The 24,339-nt window shown below is 46.6% G+C and overlaps 1 protein-coding gene across 3 annotated transcripts; it reads right to left on the reverse strand.

Annotated features, from left to right (window-relative positions):
• Positions 1-2,973: 2,973 nt before the first annotated feature.
• Positions 2,974-24,305, reverse strand: si:dkey-121a11.3 (uncharacterized protein KIAA1614). Of its 3 annotated transcripts, XM_064333247.1 has the most exons (11): positions 23,906-24,305; positions 20,355-20,513; positions 18,343-19,428; positions 17,309-17,378; positions 16,082-16,222; positions 12,299-13,635; positions 10,666-10,816; positions 9,657-9,903; positions 9,070-9,191; positions 5,612-5,787; positions 2,974-5,450 (listed from the first exon to the last, which is right to left on the reverse strand). In XM_064333247.1, exons 3-11 carry the CDS (start codon positions 19,394-19,396, stop codon positions 5,257-5,259), a joined length of 3,492 nt encoding a protein of 1,163 aa, XP_064189317.1. In that variant the 5' UTR covers positions 19,397-19,428; positions 20,355-20,513; positions 23,906-24,305; the 3' UTR covers positions 2,974-5,256. The 3 variants fall into 3 exon arrangements, with proteins under 3 accessions (XP_064189317.1, XP_064189316.1, XP_064189318.1); XM_064333246.1 differs by lacking the exon at positions 20,355-20,513; XM_064333248.1 differs by lacking the exon at positions 20,355-20,513 and having other exon boundaries at positions 5,612-5,784; positions 23,906-24,304.
• Positions 24,306-24,339: the final 34 nt, after the last annotated feature.

The following is a 24,339-nucleotide window of genomic DNA, read 5'->3' on the forward strand; positions in this document are numbered from 1 at the left end:
TACTTACTAATATTAAGATGGTTTAAACACGTTTCCTGTTATTTACATTTATGGTTGATTTTTATGCTCTTGTTTGGTTTTTGCATTTCAAGTTGGTCAGTGTTTACGGACTGTCACACTGTTGCACAGTGTAGTTTGTTGGTAGGAAGAATATTCTTACAGGGAAGTGATTTTTAAAAGTATAATATGCGGTGCTTTTAATTTGGTAGTGCAGTGGGGTCCCATAAGGCAAAACAATAACCATCTTGCTCTGGGTTTCACAGAAGAATGCAATGTAAAGAAATACTAGTACTACTTTAACTGTGGTTCGAAGACTGTTTCAAAAGCATTAAAGCCTTTCATGTGCAACATTAAGGGAAAAAGAAAATAGGCGTACAATCACATCACTGGTCTTGGAAGGTGGTGATGAATTTGAAAGACGATATGTTGGCGAATTGGCACATGGATGCTATAAATCATATGTGTAAAACTACTGTATATGTTGCTACTCTTGTCTGGCTTGTGTTCATGCTGCTGGGGTGTGTGGGCATAATTTTCTCTGCTTTGTGTCCTAAGAACTCAGAACCTCAACGTTCGACCTCCGAGTCATGTCCCTGAGTGTCTGTCTGTGTGGTGTTCAGTTGCGGAGTCTGAGTTCTGGAAAATAAAAGGCTGCAAAATAATAAATAAAAAAGGCCCAGTTCATTAAAATGCTTGTCTGTCTTAATGCTGTGCTCATATGTCATTTTGAGTGTTCAGAAATGTTGTAGGTTAACTGAGCTGTGCGACAGTTTTAAGTATTGAGGAATCATGGCCTGTGTGAACAGGTGGAGAGGGAAGGGGGTTAATACAGCAGACCTTTTTGGGTGTGAAACCACACCCACTATATGACCCAGCTCATGGTCAGGGTCCACAGACCGCTCAAATGGAGAATAGTTGATTAGTTATCTGTCCTTGAGTGCTCTCAGTGGGCAAATCATTCTACCTGAAGACTGTCAGAAGACTGTTCACTTCCTGAGCTGCAGTTTTGAATGTTAGTGTTAAATTATTGCGTATTTTTCAATAAATGTTTAGCCGATATTTATTTAGAAGTTCCAAATCTGAAAATGAGCAGTAAGCCTATAATAGCCAAATATTTCCACAGCACAATTTGTGTCCTTATCAAAGTTCCATTAGCTGATACAGAGGGCCCAGCCAATACAGTCCTTTGTTACACAGTGCTATCATTTACATTAGGAAGATGACCCAGTATCACACTAACAAGGCAAGAGGACTTCCTCCTCCATCAGTCAATGACACCCCCTGCCCCCCCCCCCCTTTTCCAACACCTCGAGCAAAGGAGCAGTGTTCCGATAGGGTTTTTTTTTTTAAAGAAGTGGGCGTGGCCTGTCTGTCGGAGGGATAATTACAGAAGGACGTGTCTGCGCGGGGGGGATGGGCTCCAGCGGGCGGCAGGTGCAGGCTGCAGGTTTCCAGCTCGGCCTCTTTATCCTGGAACAGAGAGGGGGACGGAAGGGACAGCTGAGCACACGCCCCCCTGGGGAAGAGGGCGCGGGGCCGGAGCAAGCTGCCCCAGACAGCTGGGCTCATTAGCATTGCAATGCAGGGCCTCGGACCGTACGGAGAGGGGAGGCGGGCGCTGGGAGGGGCCGGGCGGGCAGGACAGGCCGCGTGGAGCGAGGGAGATGGCTCAGAGCAGCGCTGAGGGACATTCACACATTCACTAATGTCTCTCTGTGCCGCACATCCACAACCGCACAGAAAAACCGGCGGCGAAACGGTGATCAAAAGGAGCAGGAAACGGATAGAAAATGTACTAAATCATAGGACCAATGAACACATCATATCTTAAAGCTCAGAATTAGGTTTTTGTTTTTGTAAGCACTCAACCATTGTAATGAACTTCCGAAGCAAGGTTAGTGCATGTGCATAGGAACATAAGTAGGGCTGGGTTATGATAACCAAAATCAGGTTGCCTGACTTCTTACACAAGAGACCGGCTCTGTCTCTCCCACAAGGACTGAAACAGCTCTGCGTTTGATAACATTGTTCAGCTCACTATGTAGAAAGTTCAAACACATGAGCTGTTTACTATTCAAAATGTATGCGCTAAAAAAACAGCTAGTAGTTTGAGGACTGACGTGACATTTATATTCCTAGAGATGTAGGCGTTGTGGTACACCGCGTTCAGCTCACTACCAGCCCCCCTGTTTTCACGTTGGATGAATTAACAGCTTTTCAGAGATGCAGAGTACTGCACCTGTGTCTGCAATGGACCCAGTCTCTCACATCGCCTACACCAATTACGCACATCTGAGAGCGATGTGACTCCAGCACATTTACCAGCCCAAAGCTACAGGAAACCACAACGGAAAGTTAACAATCTTGAACAATAACTGGAGATATTACAACCACAGTGTGAGAAATACAAGAGGGGATTTGCCCTTTTCTGTTCATTCTTGTCAGCTCCTGTGTGTATTTCTAGCACTGTGTGTGAGTGTGTGTGTGTGTGTGTTTGATCTTTGTTAGTCCACCCCTGGTGGGGGATATTGTATTGATCATTCACCCCTCCCCCATGGCAGCTCCCCTCGCTGGGCTGTCAGGCCACCTGAGACCCTCAGCTCTTCACACATCTGTCACCACCTCTCTACCCTGCCCTCCCACCCCCCACACCCTTCTCTTAAAGGGACAGGCCCTGTTCTCCCAAGTGGCTCATTCTTTAGAATTCTATGAGGGGACACCAGCAAGGGATGTTGTCCATCTTTTTATGGTTGTGCACTAAATCAAGTGGGTGCTTTTTAACTGAGGAGCTCAAAGAGTGATTTCAGTACACGGATTTGTATAGTATGCGGATATATTAGATCAGATAACACGCAATGCACACATGATGACTGAGCATTTAAAGAGCTATAATATGCCTTCCATGCAATGAATTGAATGCAGCCTTAATAGTGCTTTTCAAGAACAAGCCATTGTCTTACATGAACACAAGCACATGTTCAAATATTTTATTTGCCTTGTATTCAATATAAATAAAAGTAACAAAATGCATGGACTGTATGACAGGGAGATTTCAATTCACTTTTTTGTACACTTTAATACTGATAGGTATGGAAGGACTCCACCATCATTGGTGCTTCATGATTGTCCCACTGTCACTCACTGGTTCTACTTTTCTTCCTAAAATGTGAATACTGAAATGGCAAAACAGCACACTGCATATTTCAGAATTTCAAACCACACATCTCAGCTATTTCTATCCATAAGCAACTGAATGTGTCACATTATTGTACATTTTTGATATGGCATAACATGAATATGGCGTAACACTGGCAGAATTTATTGTCAGCCTTGAAAACATTCCGCCCGCCTCTATGAGGTAAATGAGTCATAAACGGCTATTAAAAACGATGAAGCTCACAGGACTACTACAGGCAGGCTGGACAAAGGAACATACCCAGAATGACATCATGAAAAGTCAACAAAATGCAGAAGACTTGTGGAATTATATTCGCCTTCTCTATGATTACTTCACCGAAGGAACCTGATCTAAAAAGACTTTAAAAGACTGCATAAAAGACAGAATATTGATGTTTTCCTTGGCAGATCCAGAAGCAAAGGATGAAGAACCACACTCTGATCCACAAACACCAGGAATAAGACATTTGAATGACTTGGGGCCATGCCATTCATGGCCCCCATGTATGGTCCCACACATTGGGCCATTTAACTTGTTGTTTGCCATCATTTATAAACAAGACAGTAAATGACCCTCCTTTACAATGATGAAAAATGGTGATGGAATAACAACATTCATTAGAAACTTGTTAATATGCAGATTTCTCTATGTCATGGAAAGGAAGGATTGCTGGTTGATTGATTGAGGACTGTTTCATGTGGTCAAATTTGACTCTTCGGTTCAATGTAAAAACCTGTTGGGAGCAGAAAATGTACACAGAGCATTGTGCCCCCATTTTAGAGCAGAGCACGGAAACATTTCTTACACCACGCATAAACCCCAAAAGAGCAGTAATCTGCGCTGTGCAAAAACTAACTTAACTGAAGGAAAATAAAATCCTTGAGTCTCCTAATACATTAGAGCTTTGAATTTGTCATCCATATACTGGAGTAATACCTGCCATTACACATACTTTAAAAACCAATCCATTTAGAGTATTCCTCTGCTAATGTATTTTCCCGTGATTCTGTTCTACGCTCCAGAGCAGCTGAACAAACCTCTGGTGCAATGGCTGTTGATACAGGGAGTAGAAAAGCTCAGCTCAAAGATCAGCTGCTCAAGTTCTGAATGTGTGGTAGTGCCTTTGACTGTGCAACACAAACTCTACCACACACCTTGAGTCACTACATTCCGTTTTAGCCATCATCTAATTTATCTTTGATGTGGTGTTTCACCGTCTATATATATCCCAGATTTGAGAGTGGTCGGAGATTGCACTTTCCAAAGCTGTTAAGCACTCCATCTGTACTTTTTCATCCTTCTTAATTCTGGTGTTGCAAATTGCAGAAAGCTTTTTTTTGTATGTATCTGAATGAAATAGAAGCTCTTTCATTAACAATGAAGTAAGTAACTGTTTCAAGAGGTCTCTTGAATGAAAGCATGCTGTTTGTTCCACATTTCTACGATGACCATTTGAATTACTACTCAATCCTATCTGTCTGTGTCTCACACCTGTATTTGGTAATCATGGTTTCTACAGTAAAACGTTTTTATTGCACAGAGATTGCTCTTATCTGAGTAGCCTTTTAACAGATGAAACAATCAATGAGGTACAAGGCCAGCTATGTTTCTAGAGGATGACTACTGAGTTCTGTTATCTTTGAGCAAACACAATGCCACTGGAAGCTCAAGGGGGGTCATTGGGGGTCTCACATTTGTGAGATCAAGTATGAAGCACCTTGAGGAAAAAAGGGGGTAGGATTGACTTTTCCAGAACCCCAGTTGTCAGTTTGGGGACTTAAATTCACTGCAGACGTATACTGTGGATAAATACAGCGCTTTCCTCAGCGCTGCACCAAATCAAAACTAAGTAGAGGAGCAGATTTTTTCCTGCTCTGGTTTCTTCTCCCAGATGCTCCTTGAATTAGTTTTTGTTGTTGTTGTTATCGTTGTTGTTGTTGTTGTTGTTGACTCCTGGGTCTCCCCGCTGCTCACTGAATGCCGGTTGTGAGAGTCGCGCTCTGTAACAGACTCCTGTCCTCCGTCTGGCCTCTCCATGGTGCGCCGCTCGTTGCTCCCCGCCCCGGCCGCTCTGTGCGTCAGCGCGGGACCCGCCGGTGTCTGAGCACGCGGATGGAGGCGCTGCAGTCCTGCGTCATGATCCGGGTCACCTGTTCCAGGGTCAGGCCCGCTACCTTCTCCCCGTTCACCTCCAGGATTTCATCCCCGACCCCCAGCAGCCCCGCGTACAGCTTCTGTGTGCTGCTGTCTCCCATCTCCTCTACGTACACGCCTGCAAAACACACACACACACACACACACAATAGCTTGATTACATCTATCAAGGAATCCAAGGGCAGTTGAGTGAGTAATTTAATTGAACCATCTGTATGTAAAGAGACCCTGTAATTGAATCAGTCAGTCATTTACTTCACTGAAGGGGCTTCCTAATACCTGAGTCAGGCCGACCTTTACCCCGGGAGATAAGGAACCCGAAGGGGCCGTTGGGGGGCCTTCGGAGCTCCAGCAGCAGGGTCCCGTCCGGGAAGGCCTGGGCCACCCGTCCCACAGAGCGCACGGAGCTGGGACTCCCCACATCCTCCACACTCAGAGCTCGCTGCAGCCCCCTGCTGGACACACACGGCAGGCTGGACACACACGGCAGGGGGAAGTGGCCCAGTGACGTGGGCACAGATGTACTCCCCCCAAAGAGACAGACACGAGCAGGTGACTAGATGTACTCTAGATGCAGGCACACACCGATAAACTGACAACAACAGAAAAGCAAATGGCCGAACACAGAATTGCAGTAAAACAGATACATGCAAAAACATGGTATTCACATAGATGATGAATGAAAACTCTTATTAAAACAATATATTAACGCATTTATATGGGTTGTAAACCTTCTCATAGTGTATTTGAAACCATAACTACATAATATCAGAGATTATAGAGACAATGTTTACACTTTTGGAATGAAGCCCTGTGAGGCTTTATTCTGTGACAGAAGAGTTATGAGCAATACACCCAAGCAAAACACATGAGGTACAGCAAACGGTGATGTTGAACACTGTGGCCAAAACATGTACTACTGCAGTAGCAGCAAGAGACTCATACTGTCATCTCGCCTCCTGTGAGATTGATTGCAAGTCATTTATAGACTGCCCTTGTCATACCGCTATCGGGTTTCTGATTGGCTCTCGAGGAAGGTGACGTATGCGTTGCATCTTGAGTCACAGTGTGTGGGAATTTCCACTCAGACTTCTCAAGCGTTCAGAGCTCTTATGTGACTGCAGCTATGGGACACACGTACGCTTGCTGGATATCAACTGCACACCGCTCATTATGCAGTGTCAACAAGCAAGCGCCAAGCGCCATCTCTCCACCAAGCAACTGAAGACGCTCCACGTCATCCCTCCTCCTCCTCTGGCACGGCGGCAGGCTCTATTTTTACCTTCCAGGCGGCAGCAGCATGTACGGCTGAACACGGAAAGCGTTCAGGAGTTGCACAACGTGCACCAGCTGTCTGCGCATACAGGGAATGCTCAAGCTGCCCTGAGCACCCGCCAAATCCCACGCCACCTCCCCACCTGACAAATCATGATTTATGATTCTCTTCATTCATAAACTCTTCACTGAGGGAGACACAGTCAGACGAGTCAGTCAATGCACCAAGTTTGGCATAGCCATACAATGTCTTTCGTTACAGCAAGAGTAATAATTTTTTGATGTAACAATTTCAGGACTCTAACGGAATAATCATTATTAAATCATAGCACCGTAAGAAAATATATCCTCCAGCATTTCTTAATCACCAACAGATGATACGAATTAACAGTTATTTTCCTATAATGGTGTTACCCTCAATCACGTCTCCACATGTTGTTCTGAAGATTGCTTACAGGCTTAACTGGAGCTCTTGAGGTGTGAGCACATTGTCTTTAGAGCAGCTCAAGATGCAGAAACATCACTCAGTGTCTTGCATAGAACAGCACACAGAGTTCAGAGCTGACAATCTGACATTATTTGCTTTCAGAGTAGAAAATCCGGCCGTGCGAGAATTCAGTTAAAGGCAATGCCATAGTGTACATAAGACAAATTGCATTCTCTGCATTTCTCTTGAACTATGTACTTGCAATGTGTACTTTTCTGTGTTGTCATCGCCAAACAATGTTCTGGGTGTAGTCTGTCTGCAATTTAATATCCATAATCAGCGAATAGTTCCACATTAAATGCCCTTTTAAAAGCTGCTTTGGCTAAAGGTGTCTGCAAAATATGTATTTTATGTTTCATTCAGGTCACTCCTTTGCAGACTATACCTGTTTTGCCTGTTTGTACTATTTGTTTGCCACATACTAAAGTGGTTTAGTGTCCCGTTAAAAAATGTACTGCTCATTGCAAACAATAGCAATGGCCACAGTACTTTGTGTACCTAATACAGAAGCGTACAGAATTGAATACTTCCCTCCCTGCATCTAATTATAGCAGCTAACTCAGCCCTGAACCAGCACAGAGACTGACCCAGCACACATCCTGACCCAGCCCAGACCCTGAATCAGCCCAGACCCTGACCCAACACACACCCTGACTCAGCAGACACCCTGACCCAGCCCAGAACCCACTGCATTGGTGACACAATCACACCACATAATAACACCACAATGCTGGTGTTTCCTGTATGACATCAGATGAAGCTCTGAATTGCTTTCATTAGCCGAAGAAATGGACCATGCACATCACAGCTCTTCTCGTTGCCTTCCACTGGCTCCCAACTGCAGCCTGAAAAATGTTTAAAACCCTGCTGGCAGCTTATTGGACAGCCAATGTGATTTTCAGACCAGGGTACCCACAGTTTTCAAGATATTTCCAGGACTTTTTATGTGAGCACACATGTGATATATAGAGGGGGAGATTGTTATCGTGGACCGGGAACCTGTGGTTTTGGCCTATAACGTTACACTAAAAACATTTTCCAGAACAACTGTTTTCCAAGACATTTTGGCAATTTTTCATTTTCCATGATTTTCCATGGCTGAAAAACTGCATTACAAATTCCAGGTTTTCTAGGACATGGTGGAACCTGACAGACCTTATAACCCAGCTAGGTCACCGAGACCTCCCACCTCCAATCACTTAGCAGCCCCACACTTATGAGGTCATACCACCCTCTCTTGCCTCTTCTCCACCCTGAACCACACCAGTCCATCCAGGAATTGGTTCTAGTTTCAAATATGCCAGCGCACATTTAAATGTCAACTGCACATTTCAACTTAAGCATAGTATGCTGTAGTTTGTGTTCTACACACAAACAATTCTTCCCAACATTATTTTAAGAGAGCCACTGCTTCCCTGTCCTATAAAAATAAAGGTCAGAACATTCTAGCAATTCTTCCACACTCTGAAAGCTTTTCTCCCTTTTTTAGTAGCCTTTAAACAGGGCCTAAAACAGCTAGCATTGGCTTGTAGAACATAAAGGGGTTATGCATTAAGGTAATGTAAAATATGTTGCCAATGAGCATAGAAAAGCTATGCATTACTGACACATTAGGGGGACAGGGATGGAAAAATGCTAAATCTTAGCTGGTATGGGCATAAGACAGGTTCACTGGCTAATTGGGTGGAATGCATTAGCGCGCATCAATTCACCCTACTTGGTTTATAATGGAAAAAGGATTATAATCCATCTGACTTTTGATGCTGGCGGTTTATTCCTTCTGCTGAGTGACCTTTCTGTGATGGTGTTTAATTAGAGAAGAAAAACAAATAGAGTTTGCTCATAGTCTTCGGTCATAGAATAGAAGATAGATTGGTGCTCTCTGGAAAGAATGCAAATAAGGGTCTTTCACAGGCCCAGATCATGTGACCTACAGAGCATCTGAGATACTCCAGAGACTCAGATTCATCAGTACCTGTATGCTGGGCTGCAGTGTTGTTCTCCGGGCGTATATGCACTGGAGCGGTCTCCCTTCTTCTTCGGTACTTGTAGACTCTGTACTGATGAGGCTTTCCGCAGCTGGGCAAATGGCGACCCCTGGTGGTGAGGAAACACACCACAGATTTTCATACAACAGTGGTTCCTGAATGCTAAATTCGTAATACTTAACTAAAATTAAAATACAATTATGCGACATTACAATAATTACAACATATCAAAATAATTATTATTTCAGAATATTTGACTTGCAATTTTCATACATCAAATATAATGCAGGTACTGTAAGGTATAACACCACAACATATGTCACAACAGATGTATAAATTTAACACCATAATACCAGCACCTCAGCACAGCTAGCAACACTGTAAGGAGCCTGTAAGGTATTCAATGTCTGATCTGACTAACAGAAGAATGTGGTGTTCTTACATAATACTCATGCCCCACCTTAACTCTTTCACAGGAAACCGGGGGCAACCACTGACCTAGAAGAGGTTTACTGTGCAGCGGATGAGGTTCGGAGGTTTTTGGGTGTCTGTGTTCGACGCCGCTGTGGCTCACCATGCGCAGGGACTGGAGCGAGGGGGCCTTCTTCAGCTGGCCGCAGTGCCTGTGCGCAGGGCCGGGGGAGGCGGGGCTGCTCTTCGGGCAGAAGCTCAGCTGCTCCATGCTGCTGGAGCGCCCTTTGCTGTGCTTGCCCAGGCTGTTGAGTCCGATGGCCGAGAAGAACCGGCGCAGAGAAAGCCTCGGCTTGCCTTCCCGCTGGTCGAAACCTTCGAACACAACTCTCTTGTGCAACTCCACTCCACTGGGTAAACAAACACAGAGGGAGACAGGCAAAGTGGAGAAACAGGAGAGTTAGGGTCCAAAATGTACAACTGGAGTGGAGGTGTAGCACGATGGCTAGGGAACTGAGATACACTCAGGTGGGCACTGTTGCAGTACACCTTGGACAAGGCACTTATCCCAAGTTGATGAATAAACTACCCAGCTGTATAAATGGATAACATGTCAAATGAAAGCTGTATAAATTGCTCTGGATAGTGTAAATTGGTAGAAGTGTGTGACAGAAACCAAAATGCATGTATTGCTTTAAGGCCAGTAGAGGGCAGCGCTGTGTTGAATTAAGGCAGTTGGGACTGCCAGGCTGCTTGCTGTTGGGAAAAAAATGGGGGAAAAACTGTTCAAACAAGAATTCAATTGTCTTGAATTCCAAACCGCTACTCTTAAACCTCTGCTTCTGAGCTACCACAGATTACATTGTAAAGTATTTGGTGAGTCAACAAGTGATTTGTCACTTTGATTTGTGTGAAAATCCTGGAGAACAATCCAGTTACTTCATTATTAACAGACTTAAAAAATACACCAAACAAAAGCAAATAAAAACCCTGCTACTACTACTACACACAATATGCAGCGTATGTATAATGTGCCCTGCTACTGCTAATACAAGAAGTCACAATATGCAGTCTTTTTAAAATGAGTAGTTGCCAAAAACATCTTATCCTCGCCACTCAGTCTGAGGCCTGTGATTGGCCAGTCACTGAAAGGTGCAGCATGGGGAACTCACTGTTTCAGGTCAGGGTTGTCCTCCCTCAGATGCTCCACCCTCATTGGTCCCCTGACTCGCCCATCACTGACACAGCGGGCGGCAGGGGCGGAGCACACATTGGCTGGATCATGGCACAGCTCTCCATTGGCCTGGAGTAGCCGGCCCACAGCTGCAGAGGAGAGAACAGGCCAATCAACACCCAGAGTGTACCATCAAATCTCTGTTTATTTATAGACTAAGTCTTTGTAGTAAGTGATTGATTCTTCTCTGCTCTTTGTTTATGGCATGACATGAAAGAAACAGAGGAGAGACTAAACAGGAGAAAGAGAAATGGAATGGTAAGAGAGGCATTGAATGGTAGAGATGCAGTAGAGATGGAGCACAGTACCTAACTGCCTGCTGTAACCTAGCGAGATGCCCAAAAAATCTCACTTGTAACGGCTAGAAATTATTTTTTTGGCGCACATTGGTTTTTCATTTGGTGAAAGAATCAATTTACAGTTATTACTTTAAAAGCATACTGTATATGTTTGTTTCTGGTGGAATATATGTTATGTTACGACTTTTTTTCTGTTTGAATTTGAAGGGAAAGTGCAGAGGGAGCTCTCAGAGGAGTGAGGGCCCTCATTAAGCGGAGGATTCGCGTGAAATGATCGGGGCTCCCCGGGGCAATCAGGCAGGGGCCACGGGGATCTGCTGACAGCCGTTTCTCTCCCGGGCGCACTGAGCACGTGCGGCAGGCCCGCTGACGTCACACCACCCCCACAGAGACGGTGTGAGAGCTGACGCCTCTGACTCAATCAGCCCCCCCCCCCCCCAACCCATCGAACAGGCCTCTTCTCTGCTTCCATCCGGGCGGAGCCCCACCCAGCCCACTCACACATACAAACTGCCAAAAAAAAGCTAAAAATTACACGCATCCTCTCTCACTCAAACCAGCTGCACACCATGAAATATCTGCGCCACATGTTACATCACTTAAAAAAACCATCTGAAATGGATGCCAAAGTAACTCAGTGTTCAGACCCACCTTGCTTCTCAGTAAAGCTAAACGTGTATGAGAATCTGGCTGACATATCCTCCTTTAACTCAACAATTTGACCTCACTCCAGTAATGAAATAAGGGATGTTTTATCACTGGCAGCTCTCCAGGTGGTATTTGTGTGATTTATCGTACACATTTTCATTATCAGATGTGGCAGCAGCGTGATATTTAAGGGCTGCAGTTTGATACTCAAATTTCTACACTGTTGTTGTATCCTCAAGAAAGGTCCTTAACTTAGACCTGTGAAAATAAAACTTTCAGCCATAGAAATGTATGCATGTATGTATATATGTATGTTGTTCTGCATAAGAAAATTAGGAGCCCTCAAAGTAAGTTTCATACTGAACAGATTGAAGTGCCAGGTCTACTAGTTTCAACCAAGTGAATGCAGAGCAAATAGGTCTCTGGTGTGACCTAGCTCTGTATGCCTTAAAGGCCTGTTTACTTTTAATGCGATAACCTTCCTAAGCCTCCCGATTCTAAAACAAGTCTGACACAACATTAATACAACGTTCATTTCAGCATTTGTTCCCAATGTGAAGTCACGCTGTCTGGGATTTCTGCGTGTTGTGCAGTTTAAGCAGATTTGTGTGCGCTGGGGCTGACCTGTTTCTTCTGCGGCAGGGTCCCAGGACTCTGCAACCTCGTAGTCAGAGAGGCCTCTGGCTGGAGAGTACCTGAGGGAGGAGGGCCTTAGGCAGGGGGCGGGGCTGCCGCCGGTAGGGGGGCAGGGCTTGAGAAGAGAGGGGCCGTCCTCCCCGTAGCTCGGCACGGCGCACTGCTGCTCCTCCAGGCCCTGGAGCAGAGCCTCAGGCTCCAGGGGCTGCTCCGCGGCGGGTCCGGGCGGGAGGCGGGGCTCCAGGTCGCGGGCGTCCTCCAGGCCGTCCGGCCGAAGGAGGCGGTGCTCCGGCGGGGGCACGAGCTTGACCACGCGCTGCCCGCTCGGCCGGTTCCTGGGCCCGGACTTCAGAGCGGATTTTATGGGCAGCAGGTTGGGGGGAGCGTCCAGCAGGGGGGGCACCGGCACCCCCTCTGTGGCTGGGGAGGCGGGGCGGCGGCCTGGCTGTTCTGAGGCGTAGGGGTTGGGCGGCAGCGCCCCTGTCCCGCGGGGAGCGCTCAGCTCCGCCCCGCCGCGCCTCGGCCTGCAGGCGGACGTCTCCTGGCAACCGCCCGCCGCCGCCGCCGCTGTCCTGGCGTACGGGCTGAGCCCCGCCTCCTGCCGGCCTTCACCCTTCCTGCTCCTCCTCTTCAGCTTCCCCAAAGTGGAGACGCGTTCCCCCGCGCCGCTCCCCCCCGCCTGCTCACCAGAGGCCTCCACCTCCCCGATGTAGGTCTCCTTTATGATCTCGGTGCGCACCGTGCGGTCAGTGAGGGTGGGGGCCACCCACACGGGCACCGCCTTCCCTTCAGAGTCATGGTGGCAGGCCGTCTGGGGGGGCTGGCAGTTTGAGTCGGGGGTCAAATGCACAGCCGAGGCACCGTCCAGGACAGACCCGCAGGAGTTGCACTTCCTGCCGGCTACTTCCTGCGGCACGGCCTTGCCGTGGGTGCCTCCGTTCGCTGCGGCCCTGTCCTGGATCCTCCTGGTCTTCTTGCTCCACAAGGGGGCGCTCTCTGGAGCCCGGCTGGGCTCGGCGGCGGTCTCGCTGTCCTTCCTGCCGTTGACGTAGGAGGAGAGGCTGGGCTTGGACACCAGCAGGCCCTGGGCCCTCTCGCCGGCCCGGCGGCGCTGGCGCAGGCGCTCCAGGTAGCGCACCTCCGCATCCTTCTCCGACTCGTCCTCGAAGCGCACGCGCGTGGGCGACTGGCCGTGCCGCCGGCGGGGGCCGCACGCCGAGTCCCCGCTGGAGGAGTCGCTCAGGTTCCCCGAAACGGCCGCCGCGCCCTCCTTCCCCGCGAGCGGAGCCGTGCGCAGCGACACTCCAGCCCTGGACGACGGATCCCTGCGGCATACAAACACACAGACGCACACACACACACACACACACACACACATTTCAACACACTTGTTCCTGGTTATGGTTATACACTTTGTTGTACGTCGCTCTGGATAAGAGAGTCTGCCAAATGCTCGTAATGTAATGTAAAAACACACACACACGGATGAACATACGCACACACACACATATACACACATGCATGTTCACCACACACACACACACAAACAACATACACACACGCATGCATGAACACCACACATACACACACACAAGCATGATCACCACACACACATATACATATACACGCACACACACACACACACACACACACACAGCAGAGTTTACACATGGCACTCTGCTTTCTCTCCGCACATGGAAGATTGCTTAAATGCCTACGGAATTCTTTGTCTGTTGTGGACTGGCTCCTGTTTCTCTAAGGCTACGGCATTCCAGACATGCTCTTTCTCTGCTTGAGGGAAGAGACAAACTGTAATTAGTCTAACAGAGCTCTCTCCATCCAGACATTCAGCATGTTCCCGCTGGGCAAGCATGAACCTACAGTATGCAGCTCTCTGAGACAAATCAAATTATGCAGTTTGGTCACACACAACACTGTCTGCAGACAGAACTGGACTTAACACTGTCTAGGAATGACTGACCACCCAGGACATTATTAAAAGGTCATATTAAATGTGTGGCAAATATTCTGAATAATCCTTTAATTAAATAGACCTACTGGACATTGATGAAAAGAACTTCATCACTATTGCTTTTACGGTCAACATGGTACAGTTGAATGATTATGGGGTTCTCAATAACATTCCAGAGGAACCCCTGTCAATGCATAATAATGGATAAGACCTATATTCTTCGATTCATGTGAATTATTCAGTATTTAGTTGACTATTTAAAGAGAACAATATTGTTTTACAAGAAGACTATTATTATAAACTTAAAATCCTACATCCAAAGCCTTGCGGCATTATTCTAAACATTCAGCAAAAAATGTACTATTATGATCAAGTAGCACTGATTTAATAAATATGGGTTTAACTTCTGAAAAAGACCTAAGAGCACACTGGGAAACTGAGTTTTTGGAGGAAGTGTGTGTAGCACAGCTCTTGTGGGGTTCCCTGGGGAAGCAGAGTGTTGTGTCGCTCTGAAGTGTTATCAGGGTACACACTGCTAATCTAGTGGTTCCCTGGGGAGGAGGGGGGAGGGAGGGAACGGGGGGGCAGCTGGCAGATATGACAGGTGCGGTGATGCAGGAAAGTAAATTAGACTTCGCACGTCAAACCTTCAGAAAAAATGCAGACAGGAAAAACAAGAAAGAAATGTTCGCAACTCTTTTCAGCTTTTTAAATTGGTGGTATATTTTTCTCATGCCCAGTTATTATAAAGAGAATCAGACATTTAGGGAGTTTGGGAATGATTTCAGTCACAAATGACATATTCTACCACACTTTAGATCATTACTAAATATTACTTGAAATGACTATATTTAGTTATACATGGAAGATTTAATTGACCACAATCTTTGCTAATCATTGGTATATGAAGACACAGGTGGCCCTATAGAATAAGCCGTATGCACTGCGTTAATCAAGGCTCCATGTGAAGGGCACTCCTGCGTGTATGTTGCATAATTCCCGTTTGCTTGCATAACGTTCACAGCAGAAATAGAACTGTGGCAGGAAAGGTAGCATTGCTGCCTGGCTCCCAAACACAAAATGTAAAAATTATAAATATAAAAATACATATACACTGCTGTGTTTTACATCAGTACTGTAATAGCTACTTTAGTGGGGTAATTTGAATTCATGACCTACAGATTACAAATAAACTTAATTTGAAGAATATGAAGATGTGTCTGGAAAACCCAACATATTTCAGTTTGAAAGGAAATGGGAAAGAAACAAATTAAAACCAAAAATCCACACAAAGCACAAAGATTCTTTTCCACATGTACCAGATGCACAGCACCTGTTGCATCATCATAGTTAAAGAGCAGCACCAACAGAGCAGCTGCTGCTCCTGTCCTCCTCTCCCTACTCCTGTCCATTTTAAAACACAAAAGCACGCCGTTTACTCAGGACACGGACAACCGCACTTCAGCCCAAACTCACATCCCGCGGCGCGCTAACCGAACAGACGCCAAACACAAAACAGCGGCCGCACACAAAAGCTCGGGTGGGCTGGGGTGGCGCACAGCCCCCCCCCCCCCCGTCCTGCAACCAAAATGAGGCGAACGGCAAGCGACGGGCAAAAATCCTGGCGACAGTTCACCTCGTTTAGAGGGGGGCTGGGACTGGAAAAAGCGGGGAGCCAGGTGCTGCTTGGAGAGCTAAGCCTCTCCAGGAAACAACAGAGCGAGCACACGGAGGATACACACACACACACGCGCGCGCGCGCGGAGCCGGAGAGGAAGCGCACACACACACACACTTACGGGCTGTCCCTCTGGACCGGCAGGATGGTGTGGTCGGCTTTGAGAGGGCAGGACCGGGCCTTCATGCGCGCTCGCTCCAGCAGACGCTTGGCCTGCTCGTGCCGGGGGCTCAGGGGCAGCTCGTCGCTCAGCACAAAGGCCCTGCCGTCCCAGCGGGAGGGGGAGACACCAGAGAGGCGCACGTCAGCCAGCGCGAGGGAGAGAGCTCGCACAGTGCGGAGATTAGGGCAGAGCGGCCCGTCACAGCTCATTAGGCTGACGGAGCCCAGTGTGTGTGTGTGTGTGTGTGTGTGTGTGTGTGAGAGAGAGGGTGTCTGTGAGTGTGTGTGTGTGTGTGTGTGAGAGAGAGGGTGTCTGTGAGTGTGTGTGTGTGTCTGCGTGTGTGAGTGTGAGTGCGCGTCTGTGAGAGTGTGTCTGTGTATGTGTGTGAGCGTGTGAGAGTGTGTGTGTGCGTGTGTGAGAGAGAGAGGGTGTCTGTGAGTGTGTGTATGTGTGTGTGTGTGTGTGTCTGCGTGTGAGTGTGAGTGTGCGTCTGTGAGAGTGTGTCTGCATGTGTGTGAGAGTGTGTCTGTGTATGTGAGTGTGTGAGAGTGTGTCTGTGTGTGTGTGTGTGAGAGTGCGTCTGTGTATGTGTGTGCGTGTGCACATGTGTGCGCGAGTGTGTGTGTGTGTCTTATAAAACAGAAATATCTCTTTCCTCTGCCTGTTAGCCCAAGCAGCTTTTGTTCCTTCTTTGACATTTATAGTCAGTGATTATTTATGTATACTGGGCAATTCTGCGCATTCTTCCATTTGCTATTCCAGTTGAAAGACATTACAAGCAGCAAGAAGCAAGAAGCAAATCAAGAGCCAATTCAAACCTTCCAAGAAAAGGAGAGAGATGGTCTGCCTGTTTAAATACTGGAATATTATAAAGCCACATTATGCAATGATGCTGAGGGGAAGGGGCACGGACATGGGAGTGACATAATCTTAATCTCCTTCTGATGAGCACTTGGCTCAGCCATGGCCAGTTGTTCCTCCGCACGGTGTCTCCTGGCACATTTGTAGTCCTACACGCAGAGCTCTGACGCACACAGACCTCCCAGATTAACACGAAAGCACACATATCAATGCCAGCAGGGGAGGGGGCAAGCGTGCTGATGTTCCACTGTAAGCAGCTAAGCTCTTCCTGGTAGCCGGGCTGGGCTATATGGGATGCGGGAGTGCAAAGGCTGCCAGTCGTACCTCTGACTGTGTTCGCTGTCTTGCAGAGATATCCCCGAGTCCCAGTCACTGTCGTTCAGGGCCACCAATCCTTTGAAGACAGAGACACGTAGCCTAACTTCAATTACAAAAGAGCTCCAGCTTTGTTCCATGATCTAAAATAGCCTTTTTTTTTACTTTGAACAACCCGCTTCATTAGCATGTTTCATACATTAAGTTTTTAATTGTTATGTGGAACTGCACAGTGAAAATAATACTGTAAATATTATATTTGTCATGAGGAGTGGATTCTTGATATCGGCTCATATGCAGGTAACTGTAATTTTCTTCAAACTATCATCTGCTCTGAATAAATGTATGAAAACCAGCCTTTTAAACCCACAGGCCATACAGCTTAAACTGCCAACAGTATACAAAGCTCACTGCACCGTCACACTTTCAGGCAAAAAACATTTCAGCTTCTGTTTGGTTCTATCAAAACACTGGTAGGTGTTTGTGTTCTGTCCTCCATTTTCTCTAATAATAGGACAGCTGTATTTATCTCAGGACACATGGGCACACGCAAGTCTTTTACCCACAGCCAGAGAGAAACTGCTGTTGGAGAGACTAGAGTCCAATTAGGCAGCAGAACATCTGGCTGTGTGCTCAGTAACACCACTCTGCTTGTTCCTGGACTATCTTTACATTCTTTATTTCTCGCTGCTTCAGACGTGACCCCTTCTTTCTACCTGAGCATTCTCTATGTAGCCTCTCTGTTTCCTGCATTCTGATTTTGCAGCACCGAGGGTACTGTATATTTAGAACGAAAGCAGTTCTGAGAAACAGGATAATGAGCGCAGTGACGTCACTCTGATCCGGTCTGAAATGAACTCCGTGCTCTTCCTTCTCCCTCCCCTGTCTGAGATGCATGCTGTTACCTGCCATCCTGAACATCAGCCAGATTTAAGAGATTATTTCCCAAACCCAGAGTCCTCATGCATTGCACTAATCCCGGCTGTTTGAAATGCGGCTGCCGGTTTAAAGTGGATGGAGGGGAGGCGGTGAGGGCGGGGTACCTCTGCCGTTGCACTCTGCGGGGTCCTCAGCCCTGTGCTCGCCCTCCAGGCCCTCCAGGCCTTTCCCGCTGGGCCTGCTCAGCATCTGCCTGAGGAGACCCCGGTTCATCTCCACCCGCTCCGCCAGAGACAGGGAGCTCCCGCTGCTGCACACGCTCTCCCAGCTGTCGGCCCTCCACAGCCCCCCCAGCGGGCCCTCCGGCCCCGCCTCCGTCTGCACGCACCTGCGCAGGTGGCCCTCCAGGCTGTCCGACCTCTGGATCTCCCTGCGCACCCCCCGTCCCCCCGCCGCCCAGGCCTTCTTCTGAGCCGCCGCGCCCGCCGCCGGGCCGCCGGGGGGCCTGTCCCCTGCCAGCGGGGCGTCCCCGTTCAGAAGCAGCGTCTCGGGCCGGGCGGCCTTCCAGAACCCCTTCGGAGGGGCCCAGGACTTCATGGACGGGGGCTCGTCAGGGAGACTGCAGCCCACGTCAGACAGGCTCTCCAGACTGGCCCCCTCTCCCAGCTCTCGGGACAGAGGCACCAGGCCTGCGCTGAGGCCTGCCTCGCACCCGTCCCCCCCTACTACCCCCTCCCCCTGAGTCTCTATGTCTCCTGGCGAAGGGAAATTAGCCAGGTAAGAGTGCGCCTGGGGCTCCGCCTCTTCCTCGCTGCTGCTGGACACCCATCTCCCCGCGGCCGCGGGCCCCAGGACAGAGGGCGAGGCTCTCTTAGCGGCCTGCGGCTGGCCGGGCACCGTCAGGAGCGCCGCGGCGGTTTGGCCCGCCGCCCGCCGCTCGGACAGGGCCCGGACTTTGGACTGCAGGGCTGACACAGCGGAGCCCGGAGGGGACTGCAGCTGCCATTGACCGCTGGCGCCGCAGGGCGAGCCGGGCGAGCTGGGCGAGCAGCTGGCGGAGGAGGGGGTGCCAGGCCCAGGCCCGGGCTCGGAGCCAGGGCTGCGCCACGGCTGGTCGTCGCTCACGCGCGGGGCGGCGTCCGGCTTCCTGGCCAGCTCCGCCTTCTCTAGAACACCGCTAAGAGGGTCAGAGCCGTTGGCCGGCGACACGTCCTCCATGGCGAGTTCAGGCCGTCAGGGGAGAGGCGCAGCTGCAGAGGGAGGAGGGGAGACCAGTGAACGAAAGTGACCTGATCATCGGTGGCTCCTGTGGTTACACCCAGGAATATTCCTGAATGCGCTTTCATTTCAGTTTTTCAATTTCATCAGATAATACAGCTAAAGCCCAGTCTGTGCTCCAGCCACTCCTGACAGAGACTGAGATAGTGCACCTCCCTCAGTAATCTGCTCAGCAGCCGGGGGAAGGCCGTGATGGAGAGAACCTCCACTTTCACCACCGGTAACAGAAAGAATGGAACATGCAGTAACTAAATCTTGCTGAACCCTATAATGTTTAAATAACAGTTCAAGGACACAATGGTTTTAGACAGCAATGTTATTTGGGAGTAGAAATTTATATGTCATATACTTAAGTTATTTATCCTGTCATGCAGTATAATTATGTAGTTTATGCAATGTAGCCTCTCTGTCAAAAAGCCACTTAATTATTATTGTAGCTGGAAAAGTAAAAGTTTGGTCTTCGTTGTTCTCTCTAGTTGTACAAACAAATAGCACTCTAATTTACTCAGTACTCTGTTCAGAGCTATTATGTCTGTACAGAGCAATATAAAAACAGCTGCACGGCTGCAAGCTCCGATGCAGCCATGGGCACGTCTGTCACAGAGCTTTAATGAACCAGGTCAGTAAAAAAGAGTAATGCAAACGAAACAGCAGGTTATTTCACATGTCTACACATCTCAGTATTAAAATAATTATCTTAAGTACAAAGATCAACTACAGGGCGCTTTTTTGTTAAATGTTAGACCCACCCGGGTACGCAGCAATTACTGCAACATAACGGGGGAAAAATGAAACTTTCTTTTTTTACCTCAATAGAGGGTAAGATGACATCAAAACATGAATTAAAGTCTGTTTTATTAATTTAAAATAAAGGGACTGTGCCTTCCTGAATAGTTACCTGGCGACCAGACACTTAGCCTGGCTGGGCAGCTGGATTGCTATGGCTACCCTTCCAGCGATTCCCCCTGCAGCTGACAGCACTTTGTCACCATGACAACACTGAGTAATAGCCAGGGGTTGTAGCATCTTTTCATGTGTTCATGTGTGAGGCCTTCTCCTGCATATGGGACCAAGGAATAACTTCTTAAGATTTAAAAAATTGAACTGAAAATAAACACACTCCATTTTAACAGTTATATTTGTTATTACTTGTACCACCACCTTTCCAGTTCAAACTAATTAGAATAGATACATTTAGAATAGTCAGTTCTTGTTGAGTTTTCTTTATCATATTTTTCAAGTTTCAGTAAATTATACAAATACACACCATATTTAGAATCAATTAAGAAACATAATTTTGATTGTGTGTCAATGGGCACATAGTACAGACAAGATATTTTTACCTTAACATTGAGGAAAAAAGTTTTTAACTAGACCTTCAGTGTGGTACTTAATTCAAATGTTGAATCTGCACAGTGGACAAGACCCTTCACAGACAGTAACAAGCTATTTTTATTAAATAAATTAGCATTGGGACAATAAATAAACTAGCAATGCAGCCAATTCCATTTCAATGACACAATATTTCACTTTGAACTTTGTATGCATATAAGGAAACAGGTTAACTCTGACTGAAATGAAATCTGGAATATGTATATCTTGCTGGAATTGTAGAAAACATTTTGTGTATTATCAATTTTCAAAGTTCATCTCCGCTGATGCAGTCTGCCAAAAAAAAACTGTAGCTATACAAACAACTTTCTATTTTTAATTTTGTTGCTATATTATTTCAGCTAGCTACACTATGTAGCTACATAAGAACTGAGTTGGGGAGCCTATCTTTAAAGAGGCCTTGCTGAGTATACATACACCTTTCCTTTCATACTAGGGATGTGACTCTTACCAACACTGAGCTTCATGTCCTATTTCCCAAAGTGATCCCCCATATAAATATATGAATCTGAAAAGCTACCGCTCAGATAGTGCTCATCAGTATCAGAGGCTACAGAGGTTGCCAGTAAGATTTCCATCATCGCTGTGTGGGTTGAGCTCTGTGACTTTATATGGTGAATCTTGCCACAGAATTCACAGGAAGCTTTGAGCTGACATGTGTTCCCCAGGTGAGACAAAGCAGTAGAGCAACCATTGTTGCCCCATGCAAAGCATCTCGCCTCATACTAAATGAAGATTCACACATTTTTGCTTATCTCCAAGATATTTATACCAGGAAATTCTTTTCAGTTGGGCGGGGGTTGGTTTTACACTCTGATATGCAAACCCAAATCCACAGCAGATCCATAAGGCTTCCTGGTCTAACTGAAAAAACGGACGACACTGCAATCCACAAGAATGCACCATATATTTTTGTTCATAAGAAAACCTATAAATGGGTTCAGATGTGAAAATAAAATTCTAGCAGGAATCACTAATTACCAGAATGAGGCCTTTCTTTCAATAACAATGTGAGAATATTTTTAGCATTAGCTTCAGCTGACTTGGTGGAAACTCATCCATCACCCTTGAGGAACTGAGGTTCTGTAAAATTGGAGGGATAAAGTATGAAAGAAGACTGAGCTTTGACAAAATTTGAAATGAATTAAATTGAAAAAATTCAAATGAAAGGTTGATACCCTCAAAACAAATCAGCACATCCAACAAAGTTACGAAAAACCAGATTACTTGCATTTCACTGATTACTAATTTGGCGGTCAAAAATACAAATGAAACACTAAAGCGTTTCACTGCAAAACGCCTCCTTCAGTTATAAAACTAGAGGCACTGGGAAACTAATACCTATCTTGACTCTCGATCCCTAAACATATTTATTGTTTGTTGCTCTTTTCTGTTTCAGTTTTAAAAGCTAATTTAAAAGAGTCCCTGAAAGGTTGGATCCTGGAGTCCCAGGAGGTTATGGAAAATTCTACATACAGTAAAACATATAACGCTGTCTCATATCTCAGAGAAAAACACAGGCAATGCTCCAGGACTGCAAAAGCTGCTGTGGTAAGCATCGATGTTGCTGTGACCTGCCAATTCTCCTAAATAATTGTTAAGCACAAGACTTGTCATTGTGGTAAGTAGACTGAAGGAAGTTGCTAGGAGGATGACATGCACAACTGACTCCTTTGAGAGGCTAATTTAATTTAATTTGTCTCAGCTTAATGAGAGATCCACACTTGCGCTCCCTGCAGTACCTCAGGCAGCTTTCACAGCCACTACACAGCATTGCTACCAGCAGGTACTCATGAATCACCACATCACAAATGCTTAGGTACTAATCTACACATCTACATAACAAATACACACACTCATGCAAGCACACACACACACACACACACACACACTTTTTGCAACTCTAATCCTAATAGTTAGTGTGATCAAAAAGCCTCTTTGACCTGCTTCTTACAGAAAAGCAATCCCACGGCAAAACATTTGTGACCTGGCTGATCTGCTCTGGTCACAAATATAATGCAGAACTTATTGCTACAGTGAAACAAACACTAGTCATACAGTAAATAACAAAAAGCCTGGAGCATAACGTTTAACCAGACCTTTAATGCCAGTGCTAGGAAAGAATGTCATTTATTACAGCAAATCTGGAAAGCTGAGATTTGTAAGCCCCGTTGTCTTATCACACCCACACTTCACAGGACAGTTATTTCCTAATTTTTTCTTCAGGACAAGCAGGACACTTAGAGTCCAGAGTCTGAACCAAGGGGAGACGAGAGGGAGACAGAGATGAAAATAAAATAAAAACAGAATGAGATAATAAATGAAAACACATTAACCGTTCCATGGATTCTGGCAATTAAAAACACCCCTAAAAGTGAGCCGTCATGAATTTGTAAGAGCTTTAGTGACAGCTAGTCATTATTAGTCAGTGTCTACATCTTTTTCCACTTTGTCTCCCTGTAAAAGACCTTGCCACTTTCAAACCAGGTCTAGAGTTTGCTTGCTCCACCATGGGAGTTATTTTAGTTTAACCACAAATCAGCCAGAAATGCACACCACCAGATTGACAAAGTGACTGGGGGCATATCATATGCTCCTCATTTGTGTTCTCGCATAACCTCGCAATACATAACCACAGATGTGTGTTTAAATGCCTGAGTTACTGACCCTCAATGCAAAGGTCAACGTGAGAGGGAAGCAAGAGAGGGAAACAATGGCTGCTGAGAAACTAAAATTCCTCCTCAATCTCCCGTGATTCATCACAATTCCTTCTCTTAACAGGACCTTATTACAAAAAGACTTCGAGTGAAAACTATAAAGACACTCTGCAATTCTCTCTTCGACTCACCTTCTGCTCTTAAAATTCCTAAAACGCTTTGGGCTATTTGATTAAGTACATTTAAATCAAATACGGTTTCTCAATCCAGTGGCCCAGTAGCAACATGCATGAGGTAGGCCTTTTATTGTGAAATATTCAACTCATAACAAATACACTTTCCCTCGAAAAAAAAAAACATAAATTAAACAGATCTAAGAAAAGGCAGAGGTCCGTCCTACCTCTCTTTCCCCATCGAAGTTCGGACTGTGAAGATTTTCTTTTCCTCGTCTGTACTCTACGGCTTCCAGTTTCTGGAAACCCATCAGGAATTATGAAGCAACGCAGACAAACAGCAGAGTATAAAAACAAACCCAGTTTTTAAAACAAGCTCCACTATGTCACCCCTTTGCCCTCTTTCTCCACTCCAAGCCGAGCTGGGACAGTTTTTCCTGTCAGGAGCGTCTGCGCTATGCACTCCCTTTTTTCTTAAGTGAAAAACCTTGGCCTCACACCAGCTGTCCCGTCCTTCACAACCACTGCTAGCACTCCTCCCTCCCTTCGTCTAAAAAACATCCACACCAGACAGTAGGCAGTAGCTGACTGTAAAAGGTGATCCACATGTGTGGGATCTCGGTGTTGCCCTGGGAGACGGTCACGGCCAACTTCAATGATG

This window comes from Anguilla rostrata, chromosome 4, assembly GCF_018555375.3.
Source record: "Anguilla rostrata isolate EN2019 chromosome 4, ASM1855537v3, whole genome shotgun sequence".
Lineage (NCBI taxonomy): Eukaryota > Metazoa > Chordata > Actinopteri > Anguilliformes > Anguillidae > Anguilla > Anguilla rostrata.